The sequence below is a fragment of the Leucopleurus acutus genome (assembly GCF_964270905.1).
Source record: "Leucopleurus acutus genome assembly, chromosome: 8".
NCBI classification, from domain to species: Eukaryota; Metazoa; Chordata; class Mammalia; order Artiodactyla; family Delphinidae; genus Leucopleurus; species Leucopleurus acutus.
The window spans coordinates 102,879,514-102,893,699 of NC_139151.1; the positions used below are offsets into that span (position 1 = coordinate 102,879,514).

The following is a 14,186-nucleotide window of genomic DNA, read 5'->3' on the forward strand; positions in this document are numbered from 1 at the left end:
TCATGGTAACCGTTTGTAGAAAATGATTTTAATGGGTACAGCAAATACACTTTTTAAAAAGCCCTCTCTGAAAACCAGAGATGATGCAAATGAATTGTGTTCTTGAATTGTTTTTTTTTTTAAGCCTTCACTGGGCCGAAAAGGTGTCATTCTGAATATTTGACTTTTGTCTTGGGTACTTGTTTTCCTTTAGATCCCCTGAGATATAAAGGAGAGCACAAGTCCGTTTTCCCAAATGAGTGAGCTGTTGAGCCCAGTGGGGCTCAGCTTCCGGCCCCTTTCCTGGCTCGGGGTCTTTTCTGGGAACCAGTTATTGCTTCCACGACATTGTGACAGGGAATGTTCCACAAAGGTCATGGGCCTGGTCACAGCCCACCTGCAATGAAAACCCTGCGCTGAAAAACACACCAGCCCGAGAGCTCTTACCCAGAAGAAACATCTTCAGCCCTCAAGGTCACGGGCACATCATTAGTGCAGTTTAGAGGAAATGCTTGTTTACCCCCACCTTGAATTCAGCCAGCATTTTGATGGATCTGGATCTTTTAAGCACAAACATAGCACATACATTTGGACAACAGAAGTCCATGTTCCTTCCTTCTTCTTTTTTAAAAATATTTATTTATTTATTTGGCTGCATTGGGTCTTAGTTGCGGCATGCGGGATCTTTCCTTGCGGTGCACAGGCTTCTCTCTAGTTGTGGCATGCAGAGTTTTTTTCTCTTCTCTAGTTGTCGTGCGCAGGTTCCAGAGCACATGGACTCTGTTGTTTGCAGCTCGCAGGCTCTAGTTGAGGCACGCAAACTCAGTAGTTGTGGCATGAGGGCTTAGTTTCCCCACAGCACGTGGGATCTTTGTTCCCTGACCAGGGATCGAACCCGCATCCCCTGCATTGTGAAGCAGATTCTTTACCACTGGACCACCAGGGGAGTCCCAGTTATCCATTTTATTTATTTGTTTGTTTTTTTATGGTTCCATATGGTTATTATGGACCATATGGTTATTTATGGTCTTCGTTGCTGCACGCAGGTTTTCTCTAGTTGCGGCAAGTGGGGGCTACGCGCAGCCTTCTCATTGCGGTGGCTTCTCTTGTTGCAGATCACGGGCTCTAGGTGCGTGGGCTCTAGAGTGCAGACTCAGTAGTTGTGGCGCACGGGCTTAGTTGTTCCGAGGCACGTGGGACCCTCCCGGACCAGGGCTGGTACCCATGTCTCCTGCGTTGACAGGCGGCTTCTTAACCACTGCGCCAGCAGGGAAGTTCCAATTATTCAGTTTTAATGTGGATGGAGTCATAGACAAAACGTCAATGAATGAGTGTGGCTATGCTCCAACAAAACATTGTTTACAGACCCTGAAATTTGAATTTCATAATTTTCATGTGTCATAAAATATTCTTTTGATATTTTCCCAAGCTTTAAAAAATATAAAAACCATTCTTAGCCCACTGGCTGTAGGAAAACTAGCAGAGGGTTGGATTTGGCCTGCACGCCACAGTTTGCCTACCTGCCCATTTCCTTCACCTTGCAGGGTTTTTTTTTTTTTTTTTGGTTTCCCAAAACACTTATCACTCTTTTTTTTTTTTTTTTTTGCGGTACGCGGGCCTCTCACTGCGGCCCCTCCCGCTGCGGAGCACAGGCTCCGACGCGCAGGCCCAGCGGCCATGGCTCACGGGCCCAGCCACTCCGCGGCATGTGGGATCCTCCCGGACCGGGGCACGAACCCGCGTCCCCTGCATCGGCAGGCGGACTCCCAACCACTGCGCCATCAGGGAAGCCCATCACTCTTTAATAGACTAGATAATTTATTTTTTAAATATATTTACTGTTTGTTATCTATACCCCTCTTTTTTTCTTCCCAACCTCCAAGAATGCAAGCTCCAGGAGGAGGAGATTATTTTATTCACTGATGTATTCCAGGCTCCTAGAATAGGGCCTGGCACATGGTAGGCGATAACTAAGCACTTGTTGAATGTATAAATGAAAAATGTTGTAATTACTCTTATAATTAGCAACCTATTATACAAAACAACAAACCCATAAATCTTCCGTGACTCCCTGCCCTAAGGAATGAAGTCCACAACTTAGCGACGCGTTGAGTCCTTCAAGTCCCGGCCACTTCTCCAGACCCGCCCCCCAACTCCCGGCCGAGCACGCGCAGTTCACTCCCCGCGACGCATCATTACGCCAGTAGGAGACGCCCCAGCCCGGCCTCCCTCAAAGCACTAACACCAGTCCCACGTGACCGGCGTCGCACCCAGTGAGCGTCACGTGACGGACTCAGTTTTCCTCCAATCGTTGTGCACGTTGTGGGGATTCCACCCAGGACCTGGCCTGAGACTTAAAACACATCATTCCCCCAGCAGCCAAACGGGCCGGCTCCGTCAGCAAGCTGGGCGGCGATGTCTCGCAAGTGTCCTCTCGTAAAGCCGCTTCGGGGAGGCCCGGGCCTACAACGTGTTCAGTCCCGGAAGTGACGTCTCCCAGAGGGGCCGGAAGTGGCAGTGGAGGGAGGGAAGATGGCGGAGGTGGTGAGTCCGGTGCCCGGGGCGGGGCGGAGGGAGCCAGGGGAGGTGGGTAGAGCCCGAGGCCCCCCAGTAGCCGACCCTGGCGCCGCGCTGTCTCCCCAGGGGGAGATAATCGAGGGCTGCCGCCTGCCCGTGCTGCGGCGGAACCAAGACAACGAAGATGAGTGGCGTGAGTGACGTCGGGGGGCGGGGCTAAGGAACCTGAGGGCGAGGGGCGGGGGAGAGTCAACCGAACCCAGGGGAGGGGGTGGGGCCTCTAGAATCCTGGAGCGGGCGGGGCGCAGATACTCAGGAGGGGCGTGGCTTTTAGCCGTTTGTGAGGGACCGGGCAGGGCTTGGAGAGGGGATGGCACTTGGTGACTAACGGGGGCTTGAGCGAGCGGTTCCAAGTGCTGGGGCTTAGGAATCGGGCCTCGTGGTGGAGTTCATGTCGTAGGAGGGTGGAGCCTCATGGCCTGGTCTGTCTAAGGCCCTTGCCTCTGCTGTTCCCACAGCCCTGGCTGAGATACTGAGCGTGAAGGACATCAGTGGCCGGAAGCTTTTCTACGTCCATTACATTGACTGTGAGTTCTGGGCCGGGATGAGGTGGGGCCGCAGGGTTGCGGGGCAGCCTCTGGCACTCCTTCCTGAGCCATCCCCACTGCTGCAGTCAACAAACGCCTGGATGAATGGGTGACCCACGAGCGGCTGGACCTAAAGAAGATCCAGTTCCCCAAGAAAGAGGCCAAGACCCCCACCAAGAACGGACTTCCTGGGTCCCGCCCCGGCTCTCCAGAGAGAGAGGTGGTGAGTAGGTCCCCTGCTTCACCTCCTCTCTCCTGCCTCCTACTTTTCAAATCTCTTGGCCTCAGTGGCTCCTGGATGGGCTGGAGGCTGTGCCCTCCCACCCTGGCATCAGCTTGTGAAGGATGGGGGCCAAATTACAGATGTAGTTTCCAGAGTCCAGTGGCTGTTCCTGTGTCCTTGAAGGGCAGAGGGTGGGGTTTGATCACTCCATGCTGAGGGGGCCCTACTCCCCTTCCTGATCCCACCACCAACCCCGCCCCAGAGGAAGACCCTGGACCTATCTCTACAGCCGGCCTCCGCCCAGGCCAGCGGGAAGACCTTGCCAATCCCGGTCCAGATCACACTCCGCTTCAACCTGCCCAAGGAGCGGGAGGCCATTCCCGGCGGCGAGCCCGACCAGCCGCTCTCCTCCAGCTCCTGCCTGCAGCCCAACCACCGCTCAACGGTACCCTCAGCAATTCCAGGGACCTTGCTTTCCTCTCAGGTCCCACCTTCTCTACCTTCTGACCCACCTGTCCTGGTTTCTTTCTGCAGAAACGGAAGGTGGAGGTGGTTTCACCAGCGACCCCAGTGCCCAGCGAGACAGCCCCAGCCTCAGTTTTTCCCCAGGTGAGTCCCCCAAACCATCTCTTCTTCCCTCCCCTTCTTCTAACCTCTGGTAGCCCCTTTTGGCTCATTTCACAGCTATGTTTTCTGTTCCTACTTTTTCATCTGCAGAATGGATCAGCCCGTAGGGCAGTGGCAGCTCAGCCAGGGCGGAAGCGAAAATCGAATTGCTTGGGCACTGATGAGGTAGGTCTGAGGAAGAGGGAAGCTGGGTGAAAAGGAGGGGACATAGGCAGGGCGGAGACTTTAGTGACTAGTTTAAAAATGAACAAGGGGTGCTGAGCAGAGATGGCGTTGGTGGGACTGGGAGTGAGGCGGAGCTGGTTCAGATCAGGCATTGGGTGATTTTTTCTACATTCCAAATGAAAACTTTCCAAGTCTTGGTTTCTTTAACTGGAAAGTGGGGATTTTAGTACCTCCCCCAATAGGTTTGCTGTTAGGTTTGAACAAGGAAACCTGTGGAAAGGCTGTGAGCTGTAAAGTGCCCTGCTTGAATTGTCTCCCCTGGTGTCTTCCCCCGGCCTTGGGCAGGACTCGCAGGACAGCTCAGATGGAATACCGTCAGCTCCTCGCATGACTGGGAGCCTGGTGTCTGACCGGAGCCACGACGACATTGTCACCCGGATGAAGAACATCGAGTGCATCGAGCTGGGCCGGCACCGCCTCAAGCCCTGGTACTTCTCTCCATACCCACAGGAGCTCACCACGCTGCCCGTCCTCTACCTCTGCGAGTTCTGCCTCAAGTACGGCCGAAGCCTCAAGTGTCTGCAGCGTCACTTGGTATGAGGGGTCCCAGGAGGCCATCCTCCTAGCAACCCCCCACCCCCGCCCCTAATTCTCCTCTCTTCCTCAGACCAAGTGTGACCTGCGACATCCTCCAGGCAACGAGATTTACCGAAAGGGCACCATCTCCTTCTTTGAGATCGACGGACGTAAGAACAAGGTCAGTGGCTGAGGGGCAGCGGGGAGTCCTTGTCGCCGGGAGTCTGAGGGAGTCGAGTGAGCAGCTTCTTCCAGCTCAGGAAAACACTGCCCATTGTGGCTGACAGATCTGTTCACCCCATTTACTGCATTCCTGCTGTAGGGCAGGTGGTGGGAGATACTGTACAAGGTGAATTGGACAAAATCTCTGCTGAGAGCTCACAGGGGAAAACAGACATGCTAATGGCTGCATAGATCCCAGTGTGATACGTGTCATGAAACACAAAGGGTGGGTTATCAAGATCCAGAGAGGTGGACAGCAAAGCTTCACAGAGGAGGTAACCTTTGAGCCGTGACACAGGCAGTGGGTTCTGAAGGGCAGGAATGCATGCTGACTCCAGAGATATTGCGGGTTCAGTTTCAGACCACCACAATCAGGTGAACATCGAAATAAAGCAGTCACACAATATTTTCGGCTTCCCTGAGCATATCAAAGGTACATGTACGCTGTGCCGTAGTCCGTTAAGCGTGCAGTAGCATTGTGTCTAAAAAAACAATTGTAGTGGTAACATTGAGAATCACTGGTCACCATAACAAATATAATAAAGAAAAAGTTTGTAATATTATTGCAAGAATTATAAAAATGTGACACAGACATGAAGTGAGCACATGCTTTTGGGAAAATGGCAGTGATAGACTCAATGCAGGGTTGCCACAAACCTTCAATTTGTGAAAAAAATGCGTTATCTGTGAAATGCAAAAAAATGTGCAGAGACAGTGTAAAAGGCGATCCTTTCTTCTGGCTGGAGGGCAGACAGGATGCGGCAAGGCTGTCTCACATGGGACAGAGCTCAGGTGGAGGGCAGACAGGAGGAGGCAAGGCTGTCTTACGTGGGACAGAGCTCAGGTGGTGGGATTGAGGTCAGCTGGGAAGTGGGGACACTACAGGTTTGGGGCTTCAAACCTGCCTTAGTCTGGCTGTGGGGAGGAAGAAGGGCATAACCTGGAGGGACTTTAAAAGTGAAATGCCTCCATTCTTGGGGCCTGGAGGGCGGGGAGGGAGAGGCAGTCACCTAGACTGCCAGGGGACAGCTCTTGCTTGGGTGCTGGGGGGACTTGAGAGGAAGATGCTGCTTTAACCACTGTTAACTGTATTAAGTGTGTGGGCTTGGGTATCCAAATGGCCGTGTCCAGCAGGTGCTTAAAAAGCCAAATCTGAAATGCAGGAAAGTTGTGAGACTAGAAGTAAAGTAGCAAGATTAATAATTTTGCTGGGGCAGCCCTTGAGGCAGTTATTTTGTCAAATTCCGGAATTCTTTACCCCTGTTGTAGAAGAGCAGATCAGTTCTCAAGAGATGTGACTGGGGGTTGCAGAGTGTTGTTTTTTTGACAACCAGTTTCCTAAGATTGTCACACAGGCGGAGCTTTTCTCATAATCCTTGGTCAGTCTTTCTTTGTAGGGACACATCAGTTTCTTGACTGGTAACTGGCAGAGGGCAGTGGAGGCTTCCAGGCCAGAGTTAGATGGGGTATGGAGAGCACGAGTAGACCTGCCCAGCTCACCGGGGGGCGGGTGCTTGAACACCATCACACAGCTGAAACGTGGGCTTCTGGACACTAAGAAGGGCCCGTGCGCCGGACACACTGACCAATGGACTGGGTCAGGCCCCAGGGAGGAAGGCTTCTCACCTGTCAGCCTGGGGGACAAAGAAGCTTCAGGCTGACCCTGGCCCAACGGCCATGCTCAAGGCTGGGTACCCAGGGTGGTGACAGACCTTTTCGTTTGCAGAGTTACTCCCAGAACCTGTGTCTTCTGGCTAAGTGTTTCCTCGACCACAAGACGCTGTACTATGACACAGACCCTTTCCTCTTCTACGTCATGACGGAGTATGACTGCAAGGGCTTCCACATCGTGGGCTACTTCTCCAAGGTGAGTGCTCTTCCAGGCTGTCCTCAGTCCTGCCCTGAGCTAGGTCCCTTCCCTCACACTCACCTGCCCCTCTTTTCCAGGAAAAGGAATCCACAGAAGACTACAACGTGGCCTGCATCCTGACCCTGCCTCCCTACCAGCGCCGGGGCTACGGCAAGCTGCTGATCGAGTTCAGTGAGTACCTGTGCTGCTGGCCGGGGACTGGGGGCAGGTCCTGGGAGGCCCAGGCCCCATCGCTGTCTCACGCACAGATGCTGCACACAGACATGTCGGGTTGCTGTGTTCTCAGCCCTGGCTGTGCAGTCCAGTCACCAGGGGAACTGGCTAGAAATAAAGATGAGACTCTCCCAAGGTTCTCTCCGTACTGGGGTGACTGCCCTGTTCGTCTGGACTAGGTTTTCAGCCCCTCATAGTTCTTTGGCCAAGGTTCTAAGTACCACTCAACTTTTCCCAAATCTGACTTGTCTGCTCCTGCCCAGGACATGGGCAGAAGCCGAGTGAGCCACTCCTGCTCAGCTGTCTGGTCCTATGCGGTTATACACGTTCCTGGGCAAGGACCTGTGGTTTATTTTCCTACTTGTTCTCTGAGCCTTGGGGACAGCAGATGTCACATCAAACGTGACTCACAGGGATCTGGCCTCTGCCCCTCATCAGACGTGAACTCTTCATTAGCCCCCAAGGCCCCCTCTTGCTTCCCAGCCTCTTACCGTCATTCCATTCAACTCACCACTCACTGCACCCTTGGGATAACCAAGCTCTGACCCGGGAGATGAGGGAGGCTTAGCTGTCTGGTGAAGACTTGGAGGCTTGACTTGATCACCGACATGTTCTGAGAAATTTTATTGGTATAGAAACATGCCAAGATGTGGTCACATCCTCAGGAAACCTTCTGCCTGAAGAGCAGAAGGTTGCTGAAAGTCAGTCTAGCCTTGGAGCTCAGCCCTCAGTGGAGATGGGATGTGTGCGGGGCCACCAAGGAAATGTGCTCAGTTGTGCCCGGCAGGAGCAGACAGGGCACTAGAAGCACCATTCCAGGCAGCTCCAGAGGGTGGGTCGGTTGTTGACTGGGAGGGGCTGGGAGCTCCTGCAGCTGAGGAGGCAAGTGTGGCCTCCAGTTGATCTGTCAGGACTCTGCATGCACTCCCCCCAAAGTTGAGTAAGAACTCAAGTGTGCCCCTTCCCTCTTCCAAAGCACAAGCCTCTCTGTCCTCCCCACCGGGCTGCTTGGTGAAAGTCACAGGAAGTTGGGCAAGAGGGTCAGACTGGCTGATAAAGATGAATCAAGGGGGAAAGGAGAAAGGGCTACGATCCGACACAAGGCTCGTTATGACTGAGGATAAAGAAGGGCTTCTAGAAGTAGTGGAGACATCTCAGGGCCCTGACGGGGAAATGAATACTGTCCAAGAGATGTGAAACCGCTCAGGGTTTTGCATGGCCTGAGGGTCTCACCAGGAACTGCCTGCCAGTGCCCAGTGGTCAGCAGGGTAGAGGAGGGCACAGCAGTCAGAATGGGAGGGAGAGAGCCACTGGAGAGGTAGCTACTGCTGAGGAATGGCCTCCCTCTGACTTGGGAAGTGCTTTGGCGCCCTTCTTGCTTCCTCCCAGCCATCCAGTCAGGCCAGCCTGGTCTTAGAGCAGCTGATGCTTCTCAGGTCACAGCTGAGGAACTGATTTGACTGAGAATGCAAGCATCCTCAGGCCTGGACCAGAGGTGGGGTCTTCCCCTCTTCTCTCCTCACATATCCAGGCGCAGAGAGTCTGGTATGACTGAGGCAAGTTGGAGGCACGCACTTTCCACAAACCATTTTCTCTGCACTCCCCGCATCCCACCTGTAAGCCCTCACTGGCTTCTAGTTGATTGTAGCTACTTCTCTCAGTGCCCTCAGCACACAGGTGAACAGTACGCTCACTAGTCCTTTACAAGGAAACTGAGGCACAGAACTACCACATGGCAGGCCCAGAATGGAAGCCATGCAGTCTACCTCTGCAACCTGCATTCCTAAACGATGGTTGCATAACGCTGTGATTGCTTACCCACCCCCTCCTGCTCCATTGCTTTAGGCTATGAACTCTCCAAAGTGGAAGGGAAAACGGGGACCCCTGAGAAGCCCCTCTCGGATCTTGGCCTCCTATCCTACCGAAGCTACTGGTCCCAGACCATTCTGGAGATCTTGATGGGGCTGAAGTCAGAGAGCGGGGAGAGGCCGCAGATCACCATCAAGTGAGCCTGGCCCTGCCTGCCCGGGGGTGCATGGCATGACCTGTCTGTTCCCGGGCTTTCTCACTCTTCGGGCTACTGGGGGCCTGGGGTGGAGATGTAGGCCCCCAGGGGACCTGATCTTTGCCCTCCCACAGTGAGATCAGTGAAATTACCAGCATCAAGAAGGAGGATGTCATCTCCACTCTACAGTACCTCAACCTCATCAACTACTACAAGGTAGGGAGGCAGGCAGGGGGAGACACGTGTGTGTAGGGGTGCAGAGAGCAGGCCCCACGTGGGCTGACCTGCCTGGCCCCGTCTCCTGTCCAGGGCCAGTATATCCTCACACTGTCGGAGGACATCGTGGATGGGCACGAACGGGCTATGCTCAAGCGGCTTCTTCGGATCGACTCCAAGTGTCTGCACTTCACTCCCAAGGACTGGAGCAAGAGGGGAAAATGGTGACCAGGCACTGCCCGTGGCAGTGCCAGCAAAGCCAGCAGAACTGCGGCTGACGGCCCATCCCTCCCCCACTGGGGTCTCCAAGAGGCGCGCCAAGGGAGAGAGGGCGGAGGACAACTCCACAAGGAGAGGACAGGCCTGGTAAAGGCCTGCTGGTGCCTAGCACCAGGGCGAGCTCAGGGCTCAGGTCAACTCCAAGGTCGGCTGGCCGCAGGCCCAGGCCTGCTGTGAACCAGGGACCAGAGGGAGCCAGGCAGCTGTGTACAGTGAGATGGGGGGTGCGGGTGGCTTGTATAGAGGACTGGTGGCTGTACAAATTTCTTTTGTAAAGTAGAAGCTGGGGGTGGGGTGGGGTGGGAACTGGCTGCAGAATTCTGGCCTCTCTTGCCCCACTGCCCCCTGGCAATAAATTGTTTCTATAGGTCAGAGCTGTGAAAGGTCCTTGTGGGAAAATGGGCAGTGCTGGGTCCAAGGTGCTGGTGAACTTACAGGTGTTCTGTGAAGAGCTCCTTTATTGGGGTGATGGAATCAGGCTCCAAAGTGAAGAAGGGTTTACTGGGGTGAAGGGATCGGTGGCTTTCAGTTTCAAGCTCTGGTTCTCAGTCCTCGGGTACCTGTGCGTGAATCTGCAACAGGAATCACCTCTACTATTGGATTTCTGCAGTATAGTGGCTGGGTGGCCCAGATCCTCAGGGGAGAGACCCAGCTGCTCAAAATCATAGCCCTTCTAGAAGGCCAGAGAAGAGTGGTGGGGAAGCCATGCTGCCCCTACCCAGTCTAATCCTCCAGTCAGACCCAGGTTCCATCTGCCCCATTGTTGTCCCCAGCCCCGAAGCCCCCAGATTCACTCAGGGACAAGATTCTGGACAACTTAGGAAATCACCTTGAAGGGGCGGGGGGGTGGGGGGTGGGGGGTTGGATGGGGTCTGGGAGGGAGGGGGCCCATCCATGTACTCACCGCTGCAGCGAGGCTGGGCCAGGTCAGGGCCCCACGCACTTTGGCATCGGGACCGGGGATAGTCTCCAGGCCCCACAGGGTGAAGCTGCTGAAACTGGCTGTGGCTCCAATAAAGCGGTCCTGGGGAAGGGGCCCCGGCTCAGCATCGAGGCCGCCGCTCCCACCCTTGCTCCCTTGCAACCCTATACCCCCGTGCTCACGAAGTCGCGCTCCAGCGCCTCCGGGGGCTCCACCAGTTCCCGCTCATCTTGCTCGTCATCCTCCAAACCCTCCGAGAAGTCCTGCTTCCCCAGCAACACCTCTCCCTTCTCTTCTGTCATCACATATCCCACGAGGCCGGGCGGCACCACCACCTCCTCGCCGCGTAGACTGCGGCCCCGGAACGACACTTCCAGTCCTGGAGGAGGCAGGCGAAGGGCCCCAGTGAGGGTCTGATCCAGGCCTACCGGAGCAAGCCCGGTAGCCGCCCTCCCGCCACCTTCGGTGGACCACGATCCCCGGGAGCCCTCGCGCCGCTCCTCGCGGAGGAGAGCGCGGCGCCGGCGCGGGGGCTGCCGGGAGCCGTAGTCCAGCCGAGAGCGCTCACCGTCGGGACCCTGGCGGATGGCCGGGGTGAAGAAGAGCCCCACGGGGGCGGGCCGGTTAACCAGAACCTCGCAGGGCAGAAGGTGCAGCAAGATGGGGGCGGGATCGCGCAGCGTAACAGGGCGCAGGTGAACGCGGCGCTTGTCGACGGCTTCCCCGTCGCTGCTTTCCATTGTCCGTCGCGACCCCGTTGCTCGCAGGCTAAGGCCAAAGCTGGCGCGTAAACCGCGCGGAGCCTGTCGGGAGGCCTGGGGCAGTCAGCGCAGAGCCTCCTGGGAAGCGTAGGCTTCTCTGACGCTCCTCTGCAATACCGCCTGTGTTCGAGCCCCAGATTTTTTTCTTGAAAATTTTTTTCCAATAGTATATTTTTATTGTAAAAAATCAACACGATCCCTAAGAGTTCACTTTTTATGTATTGACTGGTAGAGAGTGTTTTGTTTTGTCTTGTTTGTGTGTGTGTGTTTAACTAGGGATATCAACCCTTCCTCAAATGTGTTGAAGATACTTTACCCGAGTTTGTCTTACAAACTTCTGTATTGGTCATTTTTATTACAGAGAAGACTTTTATTTTTTGTAGTCAAATATATAAGCCTTTTCGTTTCATGTCTAGTTTTCGCAGTACTCTTTCCCTTTTGACTTCTTAACTCTTCTTTAATGTTTATTTGTCCTGATACCCAACTTAAATAGATTTTGGGAAGTACTCTCATAAAACGAACCCATACATAACTGGTAATTAACATTAAAATTGCATTTAATTTATAGATTTGAGAAAGAGAAAAGCATCCTCGGACATCCAGGAGCTGGCCTTGGTGTTCTGTTGAACATGAACAATTTCACAGAACATAGACATCAGACAAGGTCACTCTGTGATGTGAAGGATCAAAACAAAAATAAGATCATTCTGTAATCATGTGAACACTGACAAAGACACAAATATTGTCCAACACACAGAAATAATGAAAATCCCTCTATCTTGGATAATATAAGTTTCTGTTGCTACTTTACCAATTGCAGCTTTAGCCTCCGTATAGTTAAGATCTGTTAACATATCCCATCACAGAAATACTCCCACTTGCTGACAGCATCCAATCCAGAGAAAAGTCCTACTTCTTTAAACCCTCCCTCATATCCCCAACACAAGCCCAAATCCTAGAAATCCTTCCTAATCCCTTCTTACTGAGATACCCCACACTGCAAAACTAATAACTACAGATGTGTGCCTGGTGGTCTTTGGCTGGAGGGTATTGACAGATTGAATAGAATTTTGCTTTCATTTTCTACCAAGCATAAGATACATAATACCATTTATTTATGTCTCCTTTTATGTCTTATCCGTACGGTTGTGAGGTTTTCTTCTTTTATACATATTTTAAAGTTTATTCCTAGATAGCTTATATTGTTTCTATTACAAACAAGATCCTTTTTCTCTTTTTTTCCTTTTACATTCTGATTATTTATCTATAGCAGAGGTTGGTGAACCTCACATTTGTTCTCTGACACAAGTACTCAGCTTTGTCATTGTAGCCATAGAGGGCTTCCCTGGTGGCACAGTGGTTTAGAGTCTGCCTGCCGATGCCAGGGGACACGGGTTCGTGCCCCGGTCCGGGAAGATCCCACATGCCGCGGAGTGGCTGGGCCCGTGAGCCATGGCCGCCGAGCCTGTGTGTCCGGAGCCTGTGCTCCGCAGCGGGAGAGGCCACAACAGTGAGAGGCCCGCATACCGCAAAAAACAAACAAACAAACAAACAAACAAAAAACATAGACAATATGTAAATAAATAAGCATGGCTGTGTTCCAATATAACTTTATTTGCAAAAACACAGTGGGCTGAAAAAAAAAGTGGACTGGATTTGGCCTGTAGGCCATAGTTTTCAGGAAATCTATTGATTCTTATTTATGGCTGTACTGGGTCTTCGTTTCTGTGCGAGGGCTTTCTATAGTTGCGATGAACGGGGGCCACACTGCATCGCGGTACGCGGGCCTCTCACTATCGCGGCCTCTCTTGTTGCGGAGCACAGGCTCCAGACGCGCAGGCTCAGTAATTGTGGCTCACGGGCCCAGTTGCTCCGCGGCATGTGGGATCCTCCCAGACCAGGGCTTGAACCTGTGTCCCCTGAACTGGCAGGCAGACTCTCAACCACTGCGCCACCAGGGAAGCCCTAAAAGATTTACTTTTACTTTATGTGATTATTTACATTTCCAAAATCAAACTACAAAGTAAGATTTAGAGAAACCTAGTGTCTATTCCTGTTCCTTGCAAACAGTTCTCTCCTGCCCTATGTGATCTTTTAAATATTTTAGTTCATCTTTCCATTGTTTACTCTTTTAAAGTGTTAGCATACATTTATGTATATTGAATTCAATTTCCTAATATTTTTTTGTGGAGGATTTTTGCACCTATGTTCATGAGTGATATTGATCTGTAGTTTCCTTTCTCGTGATGTCTTTATCTGGTGTTGGTATTAGGATAATGCTGGTCTCATAGAATGAATTAGGAAGTGTTCCCTCTGCTTCTATTTTCTGGAAGAGATTGTAAGGAATTGTTATTCTTTCTGAAATGTTTTTTCACAAGAAGAATTCACCAGGGAACCATCTCGGCCTGATGCTTTTTTTTTTTTTTTTTTTAGGAGATTTTCACTAATTTTTGTTGTTGTTCATTTTTTTTTTTTTTTTTTGTTCATTTTAAGAAATTTTTTTTTCAGCTTTACTGAGGTATAACTGACAAATAAAATTGTTAAGATATTTAAAGTGTACATCATGATGATTTGATATATGTGTCACCTCACATATCTATTATTATGTTAACAATATACAGTATTAACCATTATAACTATTAATTATTGATTCACTTCCTCGAGATATAGCTCTATTCAGATTATCTATTTTCCTTCGTGTAAGTTTTGTTACTTTGTGTCGTTCAAGGAATTGGTCCATTTCATTTAAGTTATCAGATTGTGGGCATAGAATTGTTCATAATATTTATTATCCCTTTAACGTCCATGGGCTCAGTAGTGATGACCCCTCTTTTATTTCTGGTATTAATAATTTGTGCTCTCTCTTTTTTTCTTAGTTAGCCTAGCTAGAGGCTTATCAATTTTACTGATATTTTCATAGAACCAGCTTTTGGTTTCGTCGATTTTCTCTGAATTCCTCCTTTCGATTTCACTGATTTCTGCTTTAATTTTTATTTATCTTCCTCTACTTGCTGTAGGCTCATA

General features: G+C 51.6%; 2 protein-coding genes across 5 annotated transcripts; one reads left to right on the forward strand and one right to left on the reverse strand.

The window, feature by feature from the left end:
• Positions 1 to 2,481: 2,481 nt before the first annotated feature.
• On the forward strand, positions 2,482 to 9,731 carry KAT5 (lysine acetyltransferase 5). Of its 4 annotated transcripts, XM_082844389.1 has the most exons (14): positions 2,493 to 2,523; positions 2,623 to 2,689; positions 3,015 to 3,083; positions 3,170 to 3,303; positions 3,569 to 3,751; positions 3,841 to 3,915; positions 4,024 to 4,098; positions 4,444 to 4,692; positions 4,766 to 4,855; positions 6,623 to 6,763; positions 6,844 to 6,937; positions 8,825 to 8,984; positions 9,119 to 9,200; positions 9,294 to 9,731. In XM_082844389.1, exons 1-14 carry the CDS (start codon positions 2,512 to 2,514, stop codon positions 9,426 to 9,428), a joined length of 1,566 nt encoding a protein of 521 aa, XP_082700515.1. In that variant the 5' UTR covers positions 2,493 to 2,511; the 3' UTR covers positions 9,429 to 9,731. The 4 variants fall into 4 exon arrangements, with proteins under 4 accessions (XP_082700514.1, XP_082700513.1, XP_082700516.1 ...); XM_082844388.1 differs by having other exon boundaries at positions 2,482 to 2,689; positions 3,170 to 3,306; positions 3,596 to 3,751; XM_082844387.1 differs by having other exon boundaries at positions 2,482 to 2,689.
• Positions 9,732 to 9,926: 195 nt separating this feature from the next.
• On the reverse strand, positions 9,927 to 11,155 carry RNASEH2C (ribonuclease H2 subunit C). The gene is made up of 4 exons (XM_082844444.1): positions 10,970 to 11,155; positions 10,584 to 10,780; positions 10,384 to 10,503; positions 9,927 to 10,051 (listed from the first exon to the last, which is right to left on the reverse strand). Exons 1-4 carry the CDS (start codon positions 11,139 to 11,141, stop codon positions 10,025 to 10,027), a joined length of 516 nt encoding a protein of 171 aa, XP_082700570.1. The 5' UTR covers positions 11,142 to 11,155; the 3' UTR covers positions 9,927 to 10,024.
• Between the last annotated feature and the right edge of the window lie 3,031 nt (positions 11,156 to 14,186).

What these genes read in the sequence shown, in the direction of transcription:
- KAT5 (XM_082844387.1), top strand. Translation starts at nt 2,512, where the DNA reads ATGGCGGAGGTGGTGAGTCCGGTGCCCGGGGCGGGGCGGAGGGAGCCA. An exon ending in AGACAACGAAGATGAGTGGC is followed by an intron (nt 2,690 to 3,014) that starts GTGAGTGACGTC and finishes CTGTTCCCACAG; the next exon opens with CCCTGGCTGAGATACTGAGC. An exon ending in CAGCCTCAGTTTTTCCCCAG is followed by an intron (nt 3,916 to 4,023) that starts GTGAGTCCCCCA and finishes TTTCATCTGCAG; the next exon opens with AATGGATCAGCCCGTAGGGC.
- RNASEH2C (XM_082844444.1), bottom strand. Translation starts at nt 11,141, where the DNA reads ATGGAAAGCAGCGACGGGGAAGCCGTCGACAAGCGCCGCGTTCACCTG. An exon ending in AGGCGCTGGAGCGCGACTTC is followed by an intron (nt 10,504 to 10,583) that starts GTGAGCACGGGG and finishes CCCCTTCCCCAG; the next exon opens with GACCGCTTTATTGGAGCCAC. An exon ending in GGCCCAGCCTCGCTGCAGCG is followed by an intron (nt 10,052 to 10,383) that starts GTGAGTACATGG and finishes TTCCTGTTGCAG; the next exon opens with ATTCACGCACAGGTACCCGA.